The sequence below is a fragment of the Protomyctophum parallelum genome (genome assembly GCF_964188405.1).
Source record: "Protomyctophum parallelum genome assembly, chromosome: 4".
Lineage (NCBI taxonomy): Eukaryota > Metazoa > Chordata > Actinopteri > Myctophiformes > Myctophidae > Protomyctophum > Protomyctophum parallelum.
In genome coordinates, this window is record NC_139700.1 from 57,420,918 (window position 1) to 57,444,626 (window position 23,709).

The window sequence follows — 23,709 nt, forward strand, 5'->3', positions numbered from 1 at the left end:
AGGTTACTGTGTACAGATAGTAGTTCTTAGGGTGGTTGTATTCCATTGTTTACATGTGCAGTAGGTTACTGTGTACAGATAGTAGTTATTAGGGTGGTTGTATTCCATTGTTTACATGTGCAGTAGGTTACTGTGTACAGATAGTAGTTCTTAGGGTGGTTGTATTCCATTGTTTACATGTGCAGTAGGTTACTGGGTACAGATAGTAGTTCTTAGGGTGGTTGTATTCCCTCGGCTAACCTTCTTTTGTCACAGTTCACACACCTTGCTGCTGTGTTTGTACATTGTTGTATTTCTCACAATAGGTACAGGAGTGTTTTTTGTCATAGTTTCAAACTCACTGTGGGTGTGTGTTAATTAAGTTTAGTAGTTGGTAGTTAGTTAGTGTTAGGGTTTGGGTGTGTGTTATTTAAGTTTAGTAGTTGGTAGTTAGTTAGTGTTAGGGTTTGGGTGTGTGTTATTTAAGTTTAGTAGTTGGTAGTTAGTTAGTGTTAGGGTTTGGGTGTGTGTCATACTGTCATCTGTGGGAAATATGTATCTCTGATGTCAACTACCACTAGTTACATTGTTTACATGATTTAGACGGCATAAGCTGACACCCCTATGCTGGCGAGAGTCTAGCATTCTGAATCAGTGCTTTAATCTTTACAGCTTGTTAAACATTTATAAACATTACAGTTGGATATAAGTGGCGTGTTAATCATACAAACATACAGGGGGCACGGTGGCACAGTCGGTGTGCTGTGGCCTCACAGCTAGAAGGTTTGATTCCCGCTGGGGACGCTGTGGGCGCAGGGGTGTGTTCCCTCCTCCCGACAGACAGAAAAGGGCCTTTCTGTGTGGAGTTTGCATGTTCTCCCCGTGTCCCCTAGGGTAGATACCCTCACATGTTCTCCCCGTGTCCCCTAGGGTAGGTACCCTCACATGTTCTCCCCGTGTCCCCTAGGGTAGGTACCCTCACATGTTCTCCCCGTGTCCCCTAGGGTAGGTACCCTCACATGTTTCCCTGTGTCCCCTAGGGTAGGTACCCTCACATGTTCTCCCCGTGTCCCCTAGGGTAGGTACCCTCACATGTTCTCCCCATGTCCCCTAGGGTAGGTACCCTCACATGTTCTCCCCGTGTCCCCTAGGGTAGGTACCCTCACATGTTTCCCTGTGTCCCCTAGGGTAGGTACCCTCACATGTTTCCCTGTGTCCCCTAGGGTAGGTACCCTCACATGTTCTCCCCGTGTCCCCTAGGGTAGGTACCCTCACATGTTTCCCTGTGTCCCCTAGGGTAGGTACCCTCACATGTTTCCCTGTGTCCCCTAGGGTAGGTACCCTCACATGTTCTCCCCGTGTCCCCTAGGGTAGGTACCCTCACATGTTCTCCCCGTGTCCCCTAGGGTAGGTACCCTCATATGTTCTCCCCGTGTCCCCTAGGGTAGGTACCCTCATATGTTCTCCCCGTGTCCCCTAGGGTAGGTACCCTCACATGTTCTCCCCATGTCCCCTAGGGTAGGTACCCTCACAAAAACATGCAGTAATCCTGGTCTCTAAACTACCTCCCCCTGGCCAGCCGGGGCGCCTGATGGAGGGGAAAGGAACTGGTTGGAATAACGTGTTCCTTCCACACGCTAGGTCCGGCTGGGGAAACTCTCCCCCGGTCAGGTAAAAAGAAGCAGACTCCTCATGCATAGAAGGCAGCATGAGGTCAGTCCGCTGTCCCCCCCCCCCCCCCCCCAGGTTTGCAGAGGAAGTGTAGTGCCCAGGATTACATTAGATAATTGACACTGGGTGAAAAAAATGGGTTGCAAAATCGTGGGATAAAAATTATAATCTTCCTCTGTAGTGTGAACAGAACACAAAGGCTGATTGATGTGATGTTCAGCTTCATGTTTACAATGGCTTTCTTTCTGTCACACACGAACGCACGCACACACACACGCACGCACGCACACACGAACACGCACTACTGTCTAATGAAGGAAATTAAATGGGATTGTGAGCCAAATACATATTTATAAATATGACAGACATTATAAATAAATAGTATTATATCACATTCCATACAAGGACAGACATCACATTCCATACAAGGACAGACATCACATTCCATACAAGGACAGACATTATAAATAAATAGTATTATATCACATTCCATACAGGGATAGACAATGTGTGTGTGTGAATGTGTGAATGTAATGCACAATCTACGCAAATAGATTTAGATAAAGGCGCTATATACATGCACCATTTACCATTAAAGGGTAAGACCACTTTTTTGTTGTTTCCATGGTAACCAGGCTACTGTGTTTGTTGTTTCCATGGTAACCAGGCTACTACGGGAATCCTCTCAACAAGTATGTCCGTCACTACGAGGGTCTGTCGTACGACACGGACGAAGTACACAGTAACCACCAGAGAGCCAGGAGGGCGCTGTCGCACCACGAGCAGTTCCTGCATCTGGACTTCCACGCCCACGGCAGGTTGGTACTAAACTGTCTGTCTGTCTGTCTGTCTGTCTGTCTGTCTGTCTGTCTGTCTGTCTGTCTGTCTGTTTATTCATACTACATGCAGATTGGTAATGTCTGGACCAGTTCATTAACCCATTCTGACCGGGCACCCATTTTGGTGTCAGCATCATGTTATGCTTTAGCTATTTAAAAATAGCAGATCTACAAGCTCATATCGCGCCACCGAGTGGCGCGATACGAGCTTGTAGGTCTGCTATTTTTGAAAAAAATCGAAGAACGACTGACATTTTTAGAATCTGATCTCAGGTCAGAATGGGTTCATCAGACCAGTGTGTGTCCGGCGGAAACCTCGTATGAATCTGATCTCAGGTCAGAATGGGTTAATTACATGACAGTGAATGAAGCCGACATTGGAGAGACACCACCTTATGCGTTATTAATTATTATTATTATTATATTATATTATGATCTTCCAGACATTTCAACCTGAGGATGAAGAGAGACACGTCGTTATTCCATCCTGACCTGAAGGTGGAGATGTCTGGAGAAGAGCTTCCTTACGACACCTCTCACATCTACACTGGACAGATCTATGGTGGGTTCACTCTATACTATATACATCTACACTGGACAGATCTATGGTGGGTTCACTCTATACTATATATATCTATACTGGACAGATCTATGGTGGGTTCACTCTATACTATATACATCTATACTGGACAGATCTATGGTGGGTTCACTCTATACTATATATATCTATACTGGACAGATCTATGGTGGGTTCACTCTATACTATCTACATCTATACTGGACAGATCTATGGTGGGTTCACTCTATACTATATACATCTATACTGGACAGATCTATGGTGGGTTCACTCTATACTATATATATCTATACTGGACAGATCTATGGTGGGTTCACTCTATACTATCTACATCTATACTGGACAGATCTATGGTGGGTTCACTCTATACTATATACATCTATACTGGACAGATCTATGGTGGGTTCACTCTATACTATCTATATCTATACTGGACAGATCTATGGTGGGTTCACTCTATACTATCTATATCTATACTGGACAGATCTATGGTGGGTTCACTCTATACTATCTACATCTATACTGGACAGATCTATGGTGGGTTCACTCTATACTATATATATCTATACTGGACAGATCTATGGTGGGTTCACTCTATACTATATATATCTACACTGGACAGATCTATGGTGGGTTCACTCTATACTATCTATATCTATACTGGACAGATCTATGGTGGGTTCACTCTATACTATATACATCTACACTGGACAGATCTATGGTGGGTTCACTCTATACTATATATATCTACACTGGACAGATCTATGGTGGGTTCACTCTATACTATATACATCTATACTGGACAGATCTATGGTGGGTTCACTCTATACTATATATATCTATACTGGACAGATCTATGGTGGGTTCACTCTATACTATCTATATCTATACTGGACAAAACTATGGTGGGTTCACTCTATACTATATACATCTATACTGGACAGATCTATGGTGGGTTCACTCTATACTATATATATCTATACTGGACAGATCTATGGTGGGTTCACTCTATACTATATACATCTATACTGGACAGATCTATGGTGGGTTCACTCTATACTATATACATCTATACTGGACAGATCTATGGTGGGTTCACTCTATACTATATATATCTATACTGGACAGATCTATGGTGGGTTCACTCTATACTATATATATCTATACTGGACAGATCTATGGTGGGTTCACTCTATACTATATATATCTATACTGGACAGATCTATGGTGGGTTCACTCTATACTATATACATCTATACTGGACAGATCTATGGTGGGTTCACTCTATACTATCTATATCTATACTGGACAGATCTATGGTGGGTTCACTCTATACTATATATATCTATACTGGACAGATCTATGGTGGGTTCACTCTATACTATATACATCTATACTGGACAGATCTATGGTGGGTTCACTCTATACTATCTATATCTACACTGGACAGATCTATGGTGGGTTCACTCTATACTATATATATCTACACTGGACAGATCTATGGTGGGTTCACTCTATACTATATACATCTATACTGGACAGATCTATGGTGGGTTCACTCTATACTATATATATCTATACTGGACAGATCTATGGTGGGTTCACTCTATACTATCTATATCTATACTGGACAAAACTATGGTGGGTTCACTCTATACTATATACATCTATACTGGACAGATCTATGGTGGGTTCACTCTATACTATATATATCTATACTGGACAGATCTATGGTGGGTTCACTCTATACTATATACATCTATACTGGACAGATCTATGGTGGGTTCACTCTATACTATATACATCTATACTGGACAGATCTATGGTGGGTTCACTCTATACTATATATATCTATACTGGACAGATCTATGGTGGGTTCACTCTATACTATATATATCTATACTGGACAGATCTATGGTGGGTTCACTCTATACTATATATATCTATACTGGACAGATCTATGGTGGGTTCACTCTATACTATATACATCTATACTGGACAGATCTATGGTGGGTTCACTCTATACTATCTATATCTATACTGGACAGATCTATGGTGGGTTCACTCTATACTATATATATCTATACTGGACAGATCTATGGTGGGTTCACTCTATACTATATACATCTATACTGGACAGATCTATGGTGGGTTCACTCTATACTATATACATCTATACTGGACAGATCTATGGTGGGTTCACTCTATACTATATACATCTATACTGGACAGATCTATGGTGGGTTCACTCTATACTATATACATCTATACTGGACAGATCTATGGTGGGTTCACTCTATACTATATATATCTATACTGGACAGATCTATGGTGGGTTCACTCTATACTATCTACATCTATACTGGACAGATCTATGGTGGGTTCACTCTATACTATATACATCTATACTGGACAGATCTATGGTGGGTTCACTCTATACTATCTATATCTATACTGGACAGATCTATGGTGGGTTCACTCTATACTATCTATATCTATACTGGACAGATCTATGGTGGGTTCACTCTATACTATCTACATCTATACTGGACAGATCTATGGTGGGTTCACTCTATACTATATATATCTATACTGGACAGATCTATGGTGGGTTCACTCTATACTATATATATCTACACTGGACAGATCTATGGTGGGTTCACTCTATACTATCTATATCTATACTGGACAGATCTATGGTGGGTTCACTCTATACTATATACATCTACACTGGACAGATCTATGGTGGGTTCACTCTATACTATATATATCTACACTGGACAGATCTATGGTGGGTTCACTCTATACTATATACATCTATACTGGACAGATCTATGGTGGGTTCACTCTATACTATATATATCTATACTGGACAGATCTATGGTGGGTTCACTCTATACTATCTATATCTATACTGGACAAAACTATGGTGGGTTCACTCTATACTATATACATCTATACTGGACAGATCTATGGTGGGTTCACTCTATACTATATATATCTATACTGGACAGATCTATGGTGGGTTCACTCTATACTATATACATCTATACTGGACAGATCTATGGTGGGTTCACTCTATACTATATACATCTATACTGGACAGATCTATGGTGGGTTCACTCTATACTATATATATCTATACTGGACAGATCTATGGTGGGTTCACTCTATACTATATATATCTATACTGGACAGATCTATGGTGGGTTCACTCTATACTATATATATCTATACTGGACAGATCTATGGTGGGTTCACTCTATACTATATACATCTATACTGGACAGATCTATGGTGGGTTCACTCTATACTATCTATATCTATACTGGACAGATCTATGGTGGGTTCACTCTATACTATATATATCTATACTGGACAGATCTATGGTGGGTTCACTCTATACTATATACATCTATACTGGACAGATCTATGGTGGGTTCACTCTATACTATATACATCTATACTGGACAGATCTATGGTGGGTTCACTCTATACTATATACATCTATACTGGACAGATCTATGGTGGGTTCACTCTATACTATATACATCTATACTGGACAGATCTATGGTGGGTTCACTCTATACTATATACATCTATACTGGACAGATCTATGGTGGGTTCACTCTATACTATCTACATCTATACTGGACAGATCTATGGTGGGTTCACTCTATACTATATACATCTATACTGGACAGATCTATGGTGGGTTCACTCTATACTATATACATCTATACTGGACAGATCTATGGTGGGTTCACTCTATACTATATACATCTATACTGGACAGATCTATGGTGGGTTCACTCTATACTATATACATCTATACTGGACAGATCTATGGTGGGTTCACTCTATACTATATACATCTATACTGGACAGATCTATGGTGGGTTCACTCTATACTATATACATCTATACTGGACAGATCTATGGTGGGTTCACTCTATACTATATACATCTATACTGGACAGATCTATGGTGGGTTCACTCTATACTATCTATATCTATACTGGACAGATCTATGGTGGGTTCACTCTATACTATATATATCTATACTGGACAGATCTATGGTGGGTTCACTCTATACTATATATATCTACACTGGACAGATCTATGGTGGGTTCACTCTATACTATCTATATCTATACTGGACAGATCTATGGTGGGTTCACTCTATACTATATACATCTACACTGGACAGATCTATGGTGGGTTCACTCTATACTATATATATCTACACTGGACAGATCTATGGTGGGTTCACTCTATACTATATACATCTATACTGGACAGATCTATGGTGGGTTCACTCTATACTATATATATCTATACTGGACAGATCTATGGTGGGTTCACTCTATACTATCTATATCTATACTGGACAAAACTATGGTGGGTTCACTCTATACTATATACATCTATACTGGACAGATCTATGGTGGGTTCACTCTATACTATATATATCTATACTGGACAGATCTATGGTGGGTTCACTCTATACTATATACATCTATACTGGACAGATCTATGGTGGGTTCACTCTATACTATATACATCTATACTGGACAGATCTATGGTGGGTTCACTCTATACTATATATATCTATACTGGACAGATCTATGGTGGGTTCACTCTATACTATATATATCTATACTGGACAGATCTATGGTGGGTTCACTCTATACTATATATATCTATACTGGACAGATCTATGGTGGGTTCACTCTATACTATATACATCTATACTGGACAGATCTATGGTGGGTTCACTCTATACTATCTATATCTATACTGGACAGATCTATGGTGGGTTCACTCTATACTATATATATCTATACTGGACAGATCTATGGTGGGTTCACTCTATACTATATACATCTATACTGGACAGATCTATGGTGGGTTCACTCTATACTATATACATCTATACTGGACAGATCTATGGTGGGTTCACTCTATACTATATACATCTATACTGGACAGATCTATGGTGGGTTCACTCTATACTATATACATCTATACTGGACAGATCTATGGTGGGTTCACTCTATACTATATACATCTATACTGGACAGATCTATGGTGGGTTCACTCTATACTATCTACATCTATACTGGACAGATCTATGGTGGGTTCACTCTATACTATATATATCTACACTGGACAGATCTATGGTGGGTTCACTCTATACTATATACATCTATACTGGACAGATCTATGGTGGGTTCACTCTATACTATATACATCTATACTGGACAGATCTATGGTGGGTTCACTCTATACTATATACATCTATACTGGACAGATCTATGGTGGGTTCACTCTATACTATATATATCTACACTGGACAGATCTATGGTGGGTTCACTCTATACTATATATATCTATACTGGACAGATCTATGGTGGGTTCACTCTATACTATCTATATCTATACTGGACAGATCTATGGTGGGTTCACTCTATACTATATATATCTATACTGGACAGATCTATGGTGGGTTCACTCTATACTATATACATCTATACTGGACAGATCTATGGTGGGTTCACTCTATACTATATATATCTATACTGGACAGATCTATGGTGGGTTCACTCTATACTATCTATATCTATACTGGACAGATCTATGGTGGGTTCACTCTATACTATATATATATCTATACTGGACAGATCTATGGTGGGTTCACTCTATACTATATACATCTACACTGGACAGATCTATGGTGGGTTCACTCTATACTATATACATCTATACTGGACAGATCTATGGTGGGTTCACTCTATACTATATACATCTATACTGGACAGATCTATGGTGGGTTCACTCTATACTATATATATCTATACTGGACAGATCTATGGTGGGTTCACTCTATACTATATATATCTATACTGGACAGATCTATGGTGGGTTCACTCTATACTATATATATCTATACTGGACAGATCTATGGTGGGTTCACTCTATACTATATACATCTATACTGGACAGATCTATGGTGGGTTCACTCTATACTATATATATCTATACTGGACAGATCTATGGTGGGTTCACTCTATACTATCTATATCTATACTGGACAGATCTATGGTGGGTTCACTCTATACTATCTACATCTATACTGGACAGATCTATGGTGGGTTCACTCTATACTATATACATCTATACTGGACAGATCTATGGTGGGTTCACTCTATACTATATATATCTATACTGGACAGATCTATGGTGGGTTCACTCTATACTATATACATCTATACTGGACAGATCTATGGTGGGTTCACTCTATACTATATACATCTATACTGGACAGATCTATGGTGGGTTCACTCTATACTATATACATCTATACTGGACAGATCTATGGTGGGTTCACTCTATACTATATATATCTATACTGGACAGATCTATGGTGGGTTCACTCTATACTATCTACATCTATACTGGACAGATCTATGGTGGGTTCACTCTATACTATCTACATCTATACTGGACAGATCTATGGTGGGTTCACTCTATACTATATATATCTATACTGGACAGATCTATGGTGGGTTCACTCTATACTATCTACATCTATACTGGACAGATCTATGGTGGGTTCACTCTATACTATATACATCTATACTGGACAGATCTATGGTGGGTTCACTCTATACTATATATATCTATACTGGACAGATCTATGGTGGGTTCACTCTATACTATATATATCTATACTGGACAGATCTATGGTGGGTTCACTCTATACTATCTACATCTATACTGGACAGATCTATGGTGGGTTCACTCTATACTATATACATCTATACTGGACAGATCTATGGTGGGTTCACTCTATACTATCTACATCTATACTGGACAGATCTATGGTGGGTTCACTCTATACTATATACATCTATACTGGACAGATCTATGGTGGGTTCACTCTATACTATATATATCTATACTGGACAGATCTATGGTGGGTTCACTCTATACTATATACATCTATACTGGACAGATCTATGGTGGGTTCACTCTATACTATCTATATCTATACTGGACAGATCTATGGTGGGTTCACTCTATACTATATATATCTATACTGGACAGATCTATGGTGGGTTCACTCTATACTATATATATCTATACTGGACAGATCTATGGTGGGTTCACTCTATACTATATATATCTATACTGGACAGATCTATGGTGGGTTCACTCTATACTATATACATCTATACTGGACAGATCTATGGTGGGTTCACTCTATACTATATATATCTATACTGGACAGATCTATGGTGGGTTCACTCTATACTATATACATCTATACTGGACAGATCTATGGTGGGTTCACTCTATACTATATATATCTATACTGGACAGATCTATGGTGGGTTCACTCTATACTATCTATATCTATACTGGACAGATCTATGGTGGGTTCACTCTATACTATATATATATCTACACTGGACAGATCTATGGTGGGTTCACTCTATACTATATACATCTATACTGGACAGATCTATGGTGGGTTCACTCTATACTATATATATCTATACTGGACAGATCTATGGTGGGTTCACTCTATACTATCTACATCTATACTGGACAGATCTATGGTGGGTTCACTCTATACTATATACATCTATACTGGACAGATCTATGGTGGGTTCACTCTATACTATATATATCTATACTGGACAGATCTATGGTGGGTTCACTCTATACTATCTACATCTATACTGGACAGATCTATGGTGGGTTCACTCTATACTATATATATCTATACTGGACAGATCTATGGTGGGTTCACTCTATACTATATACATCTATACTGGACAGATCTATGGTGGGTTCACTCTATACTATATACATCTATACTGGACAGATCTATGGTGGGTTCACTCTATACTATATATATCTATACTGGACAGATCTATGGTGGGTTCACTCTATACTATCTATATCTATACTGGACAGATCTATGGTGGGTTCACTCTATACTATATACATCTATACTGGACAGATCTATGGTGGGTTCACTCTATACCATATACATCTATACTGGACAGATCTATGGTGGGTTCACTCTATACTATATATATCTACACTGGACAGATCTATGGTGGGTTCACTCTATACTATATACATCTATACTGGACAGATCTATGGTGGGTTCACTCTATACTATCTACATCTATACTGGACAGATCTATGGTGGGTTCACTCTATACTATATATATCTATACTGGACAGATCTATGGTGGGTTCACTCTATACTATATATATCTACACTGGACAGATCTATGGTGGGTTCACTCTATACTATATATATCTATACTGGACAGATCTATGTTGGGTTCACTCTATACTATATATATCTATACTGGACAGATCTATGGTGGGTTCACTCTATACTATATATATCTATACTGGACAGATCTATGGTGGGTTCACTCTATACTATATATATCTATACTGGACAGATCTATGGTGGGTTCACTCTATACTATATATATCTACACTGGACAGATCTATGGTGGGTTCACTCTATACTATCTACATCTATACTGGACAGATCTATGGTGGGTTCACTCTATACTATATATATCTATACTATATACATCTATAATGGACAGATCTATGGTGGGTTCACTCTATACTATATATATCTATACTGGACAGATCTATGGTGGGTTCACTCTATACTATCTATATCTATACTGGACAGATCTATGGTGGGTTCACTCTATACTATCTACATCTATACTGGACAGATCTATGGTGGGTTCACTCTATACTATATATATCTATACTGGAGAAGAGCTTCCTTACGATACATCGCACATCTACACTGGATATATCTATATTGTCATTTCAGGGGAGAAAGGAACCCTATAGACTAAATATCTATAGTGTCATTTCAGGGGAGAAAGGCACCCTATAGACTAAATATCTATAGTGTCATTTCAGAGGAGAAAGACACCCTATAGACTAAATATCTATATTGTCATTTCAGGGGAGAAAGGCACCCTATAGACTAAATATCTATAGTGTCATTTCAGGGGAGAAAGGCACCCTATAGACTAAATATCTATAGTGTCATTTCAGGGGAGAAAGACACCCTATAGACTAAATATCTATAGTGTCATTTCAGGGGAGAAAGGCACCCTATAGACTAAATATCTATAGTGTCATTTCAGGGGAGAAAGGCACCCTATAGACTGAATATCTATAGTGTCATTTCAGGGGAGAAAGGCACCCTATAGACTAAATATCTATAGTGTCATTTCAGGGGAGAAAGGAACCCTATAGACTGAATATCTATATTGTCATTTCAGGGGAGAAAGGAACCCTATAGACTAAATATCTATAGTGTCATTTCAGGGGAGAAAGGAACCCTATAGACTGAATATCTATATTGTCATTTCAGGGGAGAAAGGAACCCTATAGACTAAATATCTATAGTGTCATTTCAGGGGAGAAAGGCACCCTATAGACTGAATATCTATAGTGTCATTTCAGGGGAGAAAGACACCCTATAGACTAAATATCTATAGTGTCATTTCAGGGGAGAAAGGCACCCTATAGACTAAATATCTATAGTGTCATTTCAGGGGAGAAAGACACCCTATAGACTAAATATCTATAGTGTCATTTCAGGGGAGAAAGGCACCCTATAGACTAAATATCTATAGTGTCATTTCAGGGGAGAAAGGCACCCTATAGACTGAATATCTATAGTGTCATTTCAGGGGAGAAAGACACCCTATAGACTAAATATCTATAGTGTCATTTCAGGGGAGAAAGGCACCCTATAGACTAAATATCTATAGTGTCATTTCAGGGGAGAAAGGCACCCTATAGACTAAATATCTATAGTGACATTTCAGGGGAGAAAGACACCCTATAGACTAAATATCTATAGTGTCATTTCAGGGGAGAAAGACACCCTATAGACTGAATATCTATAGTGTCATTTCAGGGGAGAAAGGCACCCTATAGACTAAATATCTATAGTGTCATTTCAGGGGAGAAAGGCACCCTATAGACTAAATATATATATTGTCATTTCAGGGGAGAAAGGCACCCTATAGACTAAATATCTATATTGTCATTTCAGGGGAGAAACGCACCCTATAGACTAAATATCTATATTGTTACATTGTATCATTTCAGGGGAGAAAGGCACCCTATAGACTAAATATCTATAGGGTACAGGGTATAGACTAAATATCTACATTGTATCATTTCAGGGGAGAAAGGCACCCTGAGCCACGGCTCTGTGGTGGACGGGAGGTTCGAGGGATTCATCCAGACGTACCAGGGAACGTTCTACGTTGAGCCGGCAGAAAGACACCTGAAGGACAAGGATGTCCCTTTCCACTCTGTGATCTACCATGAAGACGACATCAGTGAGTTTAATGTTAAATACCATGTTAAATACCATGTTAAATACCATGTTAAATCACTGTGATCTACCATGAAGACGACATCAGTGAGTCTAATACCATGTTAAATACCATGTTAAATCACTGTGATCTACCATGAAGACGACATCAGTGAGTTTAATGTTAAATACCATGTTAAATACCATGTTAAATCACTGTGATCTACCATGAAGACGACATCAGTGAGTTTAATGTTAAATACCATGTTAAATACCATGTTAAATACCATGTTAAATCACTGTGATCTACCATGAAGACGACATCAGTGAGTTTAATGTTAAATACCATGTTAAATACCATGTTAAATACCATGTTAAATACCATGTTAAATACCATGTTAAATCACTGTGATCTACCATGAAGACGACATCAGTGAGTTTAATGTTAAATACCATGTTAAATACCATGTTAAATACCATGTTAAATACCATGTTAAATCACTGTGATCTACCATGAAGACGATCAGTGAGTCTAATACCATGTTAAATACCATGTTAAATACCATGTTAAATACCATGTTAAATCACTGTGATCTACCATGAAGACGACATCAGTGAGTCTAATGTTAAATACCATGTTAAATACCATGTTAAATACCATGTTAAATCACTGTGATCTACCACGAAGACGACATCAGTGAGTTTAATGTTAAATACCATGTTAAATACCATGTTAAATACCATGTTAAATACCATGTTAAATCACTGTGATCTACCATGAAGACGACATCAGTGTGTTTAATGTTAAATACCATGTTAAATACCATGTTAAATCACTGTGATCTACCATGAAGACGACATCAGTGAGTCTAATGTTAAATACCACGTTAAATACCATGTTAAATACCATGTTAAATCACTGTGATCTACCATGAAGACGACATCAGTGAGTTTAATGTTAAATACCATGTTAAATACCATGTTAAATACCATGTTAAATCACTGTGATCTACCATGAAGACGACATCAGTGAGTCTAATACCATGTTAAATACCATGTTAAATACCATGTTAAATCACTGTGATCTACCATGAAGACGACATCAGTGAGTTTAATGTTAAATACCATGTTAAATACCATGTTAAATACCATGTTAAATCACTGTGATCTACCATGAAGACGACATCAGTGAGTCTAATACCATGTTAAATACCATGTTAAATCACTGTGATCTACCATGAAGACGACATCAGTGAGTTTAATGTTAAATACCATGTTAAATCACTGTGATCTACCATGGAGACGACATCAGTGAGTTTAATGTTAAATACCATGTTAAATACCATGTTAAATACCATGTTAAATCACTGTGATCTACCATGAAGACGACATCAGTGAGTTTAATGTTAAATACCATGTTAAATTACCATAATGTGTGTAATATGTGCTCCTCATCAGATTACCATAATATGTGTAATATGTGCTCCTCATCAGATTACCATAATGTGTGTAATAATGTGCTCCTCATCAGATTACCATAATGTATGTATTATGTGCTCCTAGGGCTGGGCGATATGACGATATATATCGTATTTTCGATAGAAAATGTCTATCACGAAAAAAAAGCTATATCGCTTATATCGCCGTTTCGCTTTACGGCAGTATTTTACGTCACAGCGCTTATATACGGCATGCCCAGCAGCCCACCGCGCGCACTGAAAACAGTGAGCCAACACCTTTCGGATGTCTTCTCTATTATATACTCTAAGGCCAACACGACCACAACACAAGCCGAGGTGGTGCTTGCACCTAAAAGAGGGAGATGATGATGATGGCTGACGAGATTCAGAGCGGTGTAAGGGGCACGTTCGGAAATACCACACCGGAGCGAACTCATCTATCAGTTTGCATTGCACAGTGCGCCTAGTGCGCTATTTCCGAACGCGCCCTAAAGTAACCGGTCATTCACTGTTATAAATGCAGGTTTCATGTTGGGTCAAATTGATAAATTGCGTGAGCCACGCATGTTTTACACAGTTGAACAATAAGCTTGTCCGTCGTCGGGTGCACTGCAAACTTCTTCCAAGACGAAGACGTTCCTCTTACCTGTGCAGTCCTCCTGCTGCGTCTGTCTTGTTTTATTGTTCCAAATAAATTATTCCATTTGAAAAGTCCTTAATTCAGCAACAGCTTACAACAACAACACAAGACGCTGACTTTGTTGTGATCATCAAAAAAAAAGGAAAAGAAAAAGCCCCACTCGTCCTAGACTCCCATATACGCACAGCTGTGGGCATGGAGAGTTGACGACAAGATCGCGTTCTCTCTCACTCTATCGCCTGTAGTCAATTAAACATCGTTAAGCTGCCCAACGTCTTTAACAAACTAAACTATAACTACAACAGAACATGTTGATTCCCTATACAGAGCTTAAATGAACTGAAACAACTGTAGTGACAAACTGTGACATGAGATATTTATTTTTTCCTTAAGCCAATTTAATGCAGACACAGGCCTGTACTTCTGTGTCTGAAGGCAACGTCTTATTTCTTTCTTTTTTCTTTTTAATTGTCATAATAATAATAATTATTAATAATACTAATAAAACTTTATTTGTATAGCACCTTTCATGACATGAAATGCAGCTCTCAAAGTGCTTTACAGAGCAATGGAGAAAAAAAGAAAAGCAAGGCAACGACATTAAAAAACAAGCAGTGATGCAATACAGTGAGGACATGAATAACAAAAAATAAAAGATCAATTAAAAGCAATGTTGTAGAAGTGGGTCTTGAGCTGTGCTTTAAAAATGTCTACAGAGGCTGAACAATTGAGTTCAGCCTCTAATTATTATTATATACATTTTATTTTGTAATATTTTTGTACTTGCTTTGGGCCTGTCTGTGCATGGGAAGGGCATCAGTATTATATTCATATAAGTAGACTGGATAATGTGAATTTAATTGTTTTTTGAGTGGTGCAACCATTATAGACAGCTATGTGTGTCCCTGTCCCTGTATCCGAGCACGAAATAGCATAACTATTGTCACCACCAAGTGTCACTGTTGTGCAGCCTAACACAGACAGAGGCCAGGGAGGAGAGCTTGTACAGTACAGTACAGTACAGTACAGTACAGTACAGTACAGTACAGTACAGTACAGCCCAAGTACAGTAAAGTACTCGACCTGAACAAAAATCAATTATTTTAGATAAAAAAATAGGTATCGTAAAAAATATGCTATATCGTGAGTATATCGTTATCGTGATAAAATAAATTCTATATCGTGATATGAGATTTTGTCATATCGCCCAGCCCTATGTGCTCCTCATCAGATTACCATAATGTGTGTATTATGTGCTCCTCATCAGATTATCCACATAAGTACGGACCAGAGGGAGGCTGTGCTGACAGTTCAGTGTTCGAGAGGATGAGGAAATACCAGAACTCTGGAGTAGAAGAGCCTCCAGAACCTGCTGTAGAGCAACCTGTTGGACCTGTAGAACCTCTAGAACCTGCTGTAGAGAAACCTGTTGGACCTGAACAACATCTAGAACCTCAGGTCTGTTTAGCCTATTCTGACCTGAGATCAGATTCTAAGAATGTCTTCTACATCCTGAGAGTTTTCTGAAAAAGCTATGTTTCTATGTCAGTCTATGTCAGTCGACCTACAAAAAGGGGTACCCGCACAAAATGGGTGAATGTTAACTTCACACATTAACCCATTCTGACCTGAGATCAGATTCAAACGAGGTTTCCACTGGACATACACTGGTCTGATTAACCCATTCTGACCTGAGATCAGATTCTAAAAATGTCAGTCGCTCTTCGATTTTTCAAAAATAGCAGACCTACAAGCTCGTATCGCGCCACTCGGTGGCGCGATATGAGCTTGTAGATCTGCTATTTTTAAATAGCTAAAGCATAACATGATGCCAACACCAAAATGGGTGCCCGGTCAGAATGGGTTAATATGAAAAAATACCAGAACTCTGGAGTAGAGGAGCCTCTAGATAGAACCTCTAGAACCTCAGGTAATTTATTACATTTAGACATTTATTACATTTGCACATTTATGGTGGCGGTAACTTCACCATTATGCCGATTTTGACCGAATAGAGGTTAAATTTCCGGTTAAACAGATCACAACATCCGCTAGCTTTCTGCACTGTGTTACAGTCATCTGTCCGGGATGCTAAGCGATCAATCGTTTATTTTAATATCCAACTAAGGATTTCGGCCGGTTTTAGGTAGATTACATCGGCCGTTAGCCAAACTAGCCAAAAGTTGCTACGTTGTGCTACATTAAGCCCCCGATTTATAGGGAATAAAACAATTACGTCAATGGCCTCGAGGGCAATAAGAGGGTTGATTTAATGTGTTCTAGCAGCATCATTCTGAGACACCCTGATAATATATCAGCTCAAAATCTGTCTTGGAAGAGCCACCCATCGACTAAGAACACAGTTTGCCGGCCACTGCTACAGAGCTGACAATGAGGTCATATCTTCACTGCTACAGAGCTGACAATGAGGTCATATCTTCACTGCTACAGAGCTGACAATGAGGTCATATCTCCACTGCTACAGAGCTGACAATGAGGTCATATCTCCACTGCTACAGAGCTGACAATGAGGTCATATCTTCACTGCTACAGAGCTGACAATGAGGTCATATCTTCACTGCTACAGAGCTGACAATGAGGTCATATCTCCACTGCTACAGAGCTGAGAATGAGGTCATATCTTCACTGCTACAGAGCTGACAATGAGGTCATATCTTCACTGCTACAGAGCTGACAATGAGGTCATATCTTCCCTTCTTCTCTGGAGTCCTGCCTCAGGGCGGACCAGAGGTAGAAAGATGTCGTTCCTTGATGTCATCGCTAGGGAAAAATGATGTCATCGCTAGGGACACATGATGTCATAGTGTTATTAGATAGATAATGTATATTGTATTTAATGTGTTTTAGCAGACAGACTCTGTCCTAATGAGGAAGAGGAGGATGGTCCATTATAATGATATATATAGTGTTATTAGATAGATAATGTATATTATATTTAATGTGTTTTAGCAGACAGACTCTGTCCTGATGAGGAAGAGGAGGATGGTCCAGGTTGAGAAGAACACCTGTCAGCTCTTCATCCAGACCGATCATCTGTTCTACAAATACTATCACACCAGAGAGGCTGTGATCGCCCAGGTACGCACACACACACACACGCACACACGCACACACGCACACACGCACACACGCACACACGCACGCACGCACGCACGCACGCACGCACGCACGCACGCACGCACGCACACACACACACACACACACACACACACACACACACACACACACACACACACACACACACACACACACACACACACACACACACACACACACACTACAAATACTATCACATCCGGGAGGCTGTGATTGCCCAGGTACACACACACACACGCACGCGCACGCACACACACACACACACACACGCACGCACGCACGCGCGCACACGCACACACACACTACAAATACTATCACACCCGGGAGGCTGTGATCGCCCAGGTACGCACGCACACACACACACACACGCACGCACGCACACACACACGCACACACGCACGCACGCACGCACGTACGCACGCACGCACGCACGCACACGCACGCACACACACTACACACACCCCTCTTCCACATATGTATATCGTATGTCAGGGGTCCTCAACTAGAAATGATGAAGGTCCACAAATATTTTTTTGAATAAGACCGAGGTCCGGTCCCATGCGCGGCGTCCATCGGAGAGCGGGGCTCTATGCCCGTTTAGTATGGTCAAGCTTATACAAATCAGATCCCCTTCCAACCAACCAATAATAGGGTGCAGAGTGCAGGCCCGGAGTGGAACTCCAAATCCAAATCACACTGCGCGCGCGCGTAGCGCGCGCCAGAATTTTGGGGGCCCTTGGGGGACATTTTGGGGGCCTTTGCAGCAATTTCACATGAGAAATGTACCATCTGATGTTATTTATATTATTAACTAAAAAAAAAAAAAAAAAACTTTTTCTTTTTTTTTTTTTTTTGGGGTGGTCCGCAAAGAGGTGGTCCGCGGTCCGGTCGCGGACCGCGGTCCGCCAGTTGAATACCCCTGTCGTATGTTATTGAATTGTTGCGACAGCAGGTCGGGCCTGCTGCTCCAAAGTTATTAGTGCAGCCAAAACTAGAGTTCTCAAGTCCCGGACATCCCTACCCTGAGCCCTCATCAGAACCCTGTACACTCAAGACACTGCCCCCGCTGACACCCTTAGATCTCCATATATGGAGCTGACCTGTTCCGACATTCCATATGTTGATCTGACCTCATCAAACCCTGATGTACACTCAAGACACGCAGTCCATATATGGCCATGGTCCATGTTGGTCTGATCCCCCCCCATGCCAAAGCGCCAGCGCTCGCCCAGCAGTCTGCCGTCACCCAGGAGGATACGTGCACGTGACCTCACCCTCAGGGCGTCATTGTATTGTATTGTATTGTAATCGTATTGTATTGTAATGTTTTATTTCAGATCTCCTCTCATGTTAAAGCCATCGACGCCATCTATCAGGGAACCGACTTCATGGGAATCAGAAACATCAGCTTCATGGTGAAAAGAATCAGGGTGAGTCTGAGCCCACAAGAATCAGGGTGAGTCTGATCCTACAAGAATCAGGGTGAGTCTGATCCTACAAGAATCAGGGTGAGTCTGATCCTACAAGAATCAGGGTGAGTCTGATCCTACAAGAATCAGGGTGAGTCTGATCCTACAAGAATCAGGGTGAGTCTGATCCTACAAGAATCAGGGTGAGTCTGATCCTAAAAGAATCAGGGTGAGTCTGAGCCTACAAGAATCAGGGTGAGTCTGATCCTACAAGAATCAGGGTGAGTCTGAGCCTACAAGAATCAGGGTGAGTCTGATCCTACAAGAATCAGGGTGAGTCTGATCCTACAAGAATCAGGGTGAGTCTGATCCTACAAGAATCAGGGTGAGTCTGAGCCTACAAGAATCAGGGTGAGTCTGAGCCTAAAAGAATCAGGGTGAGTCTGATCCTACAAGAATCAGGGTGAGTGATCCTACAAGAATCAGGGTGAGTCTGATCCTACAAGAATCAGGGTGAGTCTGATCCTACAAGAATCAGGGTGAGTCTGATCCTAAAAGAATCAGGGTGAGTCTGATCCTACAAGAATCAGGGTGAGTCTGATCCTACAAGAATCAGGGTGAGTCTGATCCTACAAGAATCAGGGTGAGTCTGATCCTACAAGAATCAGGGTGAGTCTGATCCTACAAGAATCAGGGTGAGTCTGATCCTACAAGAATCAGGGTGAGTCTGATCCTACAAGAATCAGGGTGAGTCTGATCCTACAAGAATCAGGGTGAGTCTGATCCTAACAGAATCAGGGTGAGTCTGATCCTAACAGAATCAGGGTGAGTCTGAGCCTACAAGAATCAGGGTGAGTCTGATCCTAAAAGAATCAGGGTGAGTCTGATCCTAAAAGAATCAGGGTGAGTCTGAGCCTACAAGAATCAGGGTGAGTCTGATCCTAAAAGAATCAGGGTGAGTCTGATCCTACAAGAATCAGGGTGAGTCTGATCCTACAAGAATCAGGGTGAGTCTGATCCTACAAGAATCAGGGTGAGTCTGATCCTACAAGAATCAGGGTGAGTCTGATCCTAAAAGAATCAGGGTGAGTCTGATCCTACAAGAATCAGGGTGAGTCTGATCCTACAAGAATCAGGGTGAGTCTGATTCTACAAGAATCAGGGTGAGTCTGATCCTACAAGAATCAGGGTGAGTCTGAGCCTACAAGAATCAGGGTGAGTCTGATTCTACAAGAATCAGGGTGAGTCTGATCCTACAAGAATCAGGGTGAGTCTGATCCTAAAAGAATCAGGGTGAGTCTGATCCTAAAAGAATCAGGGTGAGTCTGATCCTACAAGAATCAGGGTGAGTCTGATCCTACAAGAATCAGGGTGAGTCTGATCCTAAAAGAATCAGGGTGAGTCTGATCCTACAAGAATCAGGGTGAGTCTGATCCTACAATAATCAGGGTGAGTCTGATCCTAAAATAATCAGGGTGAGTCTGATCCTAAAAGAATCAGGGTGAGTCTGATCCTAAAAGAATCAGGGTGAGTCTGATCCTAAAAGAATCAGGGTGAGTCTGATCCTACAAGAATCAGGGTGAGTCTGATCCTACAAGAATCAGGGTGAGTCTGATCCTACAAGAATCAGGGTGAGTCTGAGCCTACAAGAATCAGGGTGAGTCTGATTCTACAAGAATCAGGGTGAGTCTGATCCTACAAGAATCAGGGTGAGTCTGATCCTAAAAGAATCAGGGTGAGTCTGATCCTAAAAGAATCAGGGTGAGTCTGATCCTACAAGAATCAGGGTGAGTCTGATCCTAAAAGAATCAGGGTGAGTCTGATCCTACAAGAATCAGGGTGAGTCTGATCCTACAAGAATCAGGGTGAGTCTGATCCTACAAGAATCAGGGTGAGTCTGATCCTACAAGAATCAGGGTGAGTCTGAACCTACAAGAATCAGGGTGAGTCTGATCCTACAAGAATCAGGGTGAGTCTGATCCTACAAGAATCAGGGTGAGTCTGATCCTAAAAGAATCAGGGTGAGTCTGATCCTACAAGAATCAGGGTGAGTCTGATCCTACAAGAATCAGGGTGAGTCTGATTCTACAAGAATCAGGGTGAGTCTGATCCTACAAGAATCAGGGTGAGTCTGAGCCTACAAGAATCAGGGTGAGTCTGATTCTACAAGAATCAGGGTGAGTCTGATCCTACAAGAATCAGGGTGAGTCTGATCCTAAAAGAATCAGGGTGAGTCTGATCCTAAAAGAATCAGGGTGAGTCTGATCCTACAAGAATCAGGGTGAGTCTGATCCTAAAAGAATCAGGGTGAGTCTGATCCTACAAGAATCAGGGTGAGTCTGATCCTACAAGAATCAGGGTGAGTCTGATCCTACAAGAATCAGGGTGAGTCTGATCCTACAAGAATCAGGGTGAGTCTGATCCTAAAAGAATCAGGGTGAGTCTGATCCTACAAGAATCAGGGTGAGTCTGATCCTACAAGAATCAGGGTGAGTCTGAACCTACAAGAATCAGGGTGAGTCTGATCCTACAAGAATCAGGGTGAGTCTGATCCTAAAAGAATCAGGGTGAGTCTGATCCTACAAGAATCAGGGTGAGTCTGATCCTAAAAGAATCAGGGTGAGTCTGATCCTAAAAGAATCAGGGTGAGTCTGATCCTACAAGAATCAGGGTGAGTCTGATCCTACAAGAATCAGGGTGAGTCTGAACCTACAAGAATCAGGGTGAGTCTGATCCTACAAGAATCAGGGTGAGTCTGATCCTACAAGAATCAGGGTGAGTCTGATCCTAAAAGAATCAGGGTGAGTCTGATCCTAAAAGAATCAGGGTGAGTCTGATCCTACAAGAATCAGGGTGAGTCTGATCCTACAAGAATCAGGGTGAGTCTGATCCTACAAGAATCAGGGTGAGTCTGATCCTAAAAGAATCAGGGTGAGTCTGATCCTAAAAGAATCAGGGTGAGTATGATCCTACAAGAATCAGGGTGAGTCTGATCCTACAAGAATCGGGGTGAGTCTGATCCTAAAAGAATCAGGGTGAGTCTGATCCTAAATGTTCCCATTTTTGAGGCGAGGCTGTGAGACCCCGATGTAAATGGGGAGTCTGACCCCATACTCTGAAATGCCGCCTAAGCCAATGGGAGTCTGACGCCATACTCTGAAAGGCCACCTTGCCTCCAGACTTCCATTGAAGTGAATAGCAGGGGGCGGGGCTGTCCTTAAAGTTTAAGCACCACACACGGTGCTAATGAATATTCATTCATCCATATATTAAGTGTGTGTGTGTGTGTGTGTGTGTGTGTGTGTGTGTGTGTGTGTGTGTGTGTGTGTGTGTGTGTGTGTGTGTGTGTGTGTGTGTGTGTGTGTGTGTGTGTGTGACAGATCAACACTACCAGCGATGAGCGGGACCGGTCCAACCCGTTCCGCTTCGCCAACATCGGAGTGGAGAAGTTTCTGGAGCTGAACTCTGAACAGAACCACGACGACTACTGTCTGGCCTACGTCTTCACCGACCGGGACTTTGACGACGGAGTCCTGGGGCTGGCCTGGGTGGGAGCGCCCGCAGGTATAGACCCTACCCCCTAAACCCTACCCCCTAAACCCTAGCCCCTAAACCCTAGCC

The 23,709-nt window shown here is 40.9% G+C and overlaps 1 protein-coding gene across 2 annotated transcripts in view; it reads left to right on the forward strand.

The window, feature by feature from the left end:
• The window catches only part of LOC310857439 (disintegrin and metalloproteinase domain-containing protein 10-like), a 52,215-nt gene that overhangs the window by 4,176 nt on the left and 24,330 nt on the right, over nt 1-23,709 (forward strand). Inside the window, exons 2-8 of one of the 2 annotated variants that reach the window (XM_083763119.1) lie at nt 2,318-2,468; nt 2,933-3,051; nt 13,329-13,487; nt 16,830-17,020; nt 18,533-18,661; nt 20,017-20,109; nt 23,469-23,652. In XM_083763119.1, the coding sequence (XP_083619245.1) occupies nt 2,318-2,468; nt 2,933-3,051; nt 13,329-13,487; nt 16,830-17,020; nt 18,533-18,661; nt 20,017-20,109; nt 23,469-23,652 (1,026 nt within the window). The remainder of the gene's footprint in view (nt 1-2,317; nt 2,469-2,932; nt 3,052-13,328; nt 13,488-16,829; nt 17,021-18,532; nt 18,662-20,016; nt 20,110-23,468; nt 23,653-23,709) is intronic. The other variant, XM_083763120.1, reaches the window with a different exon arrangement.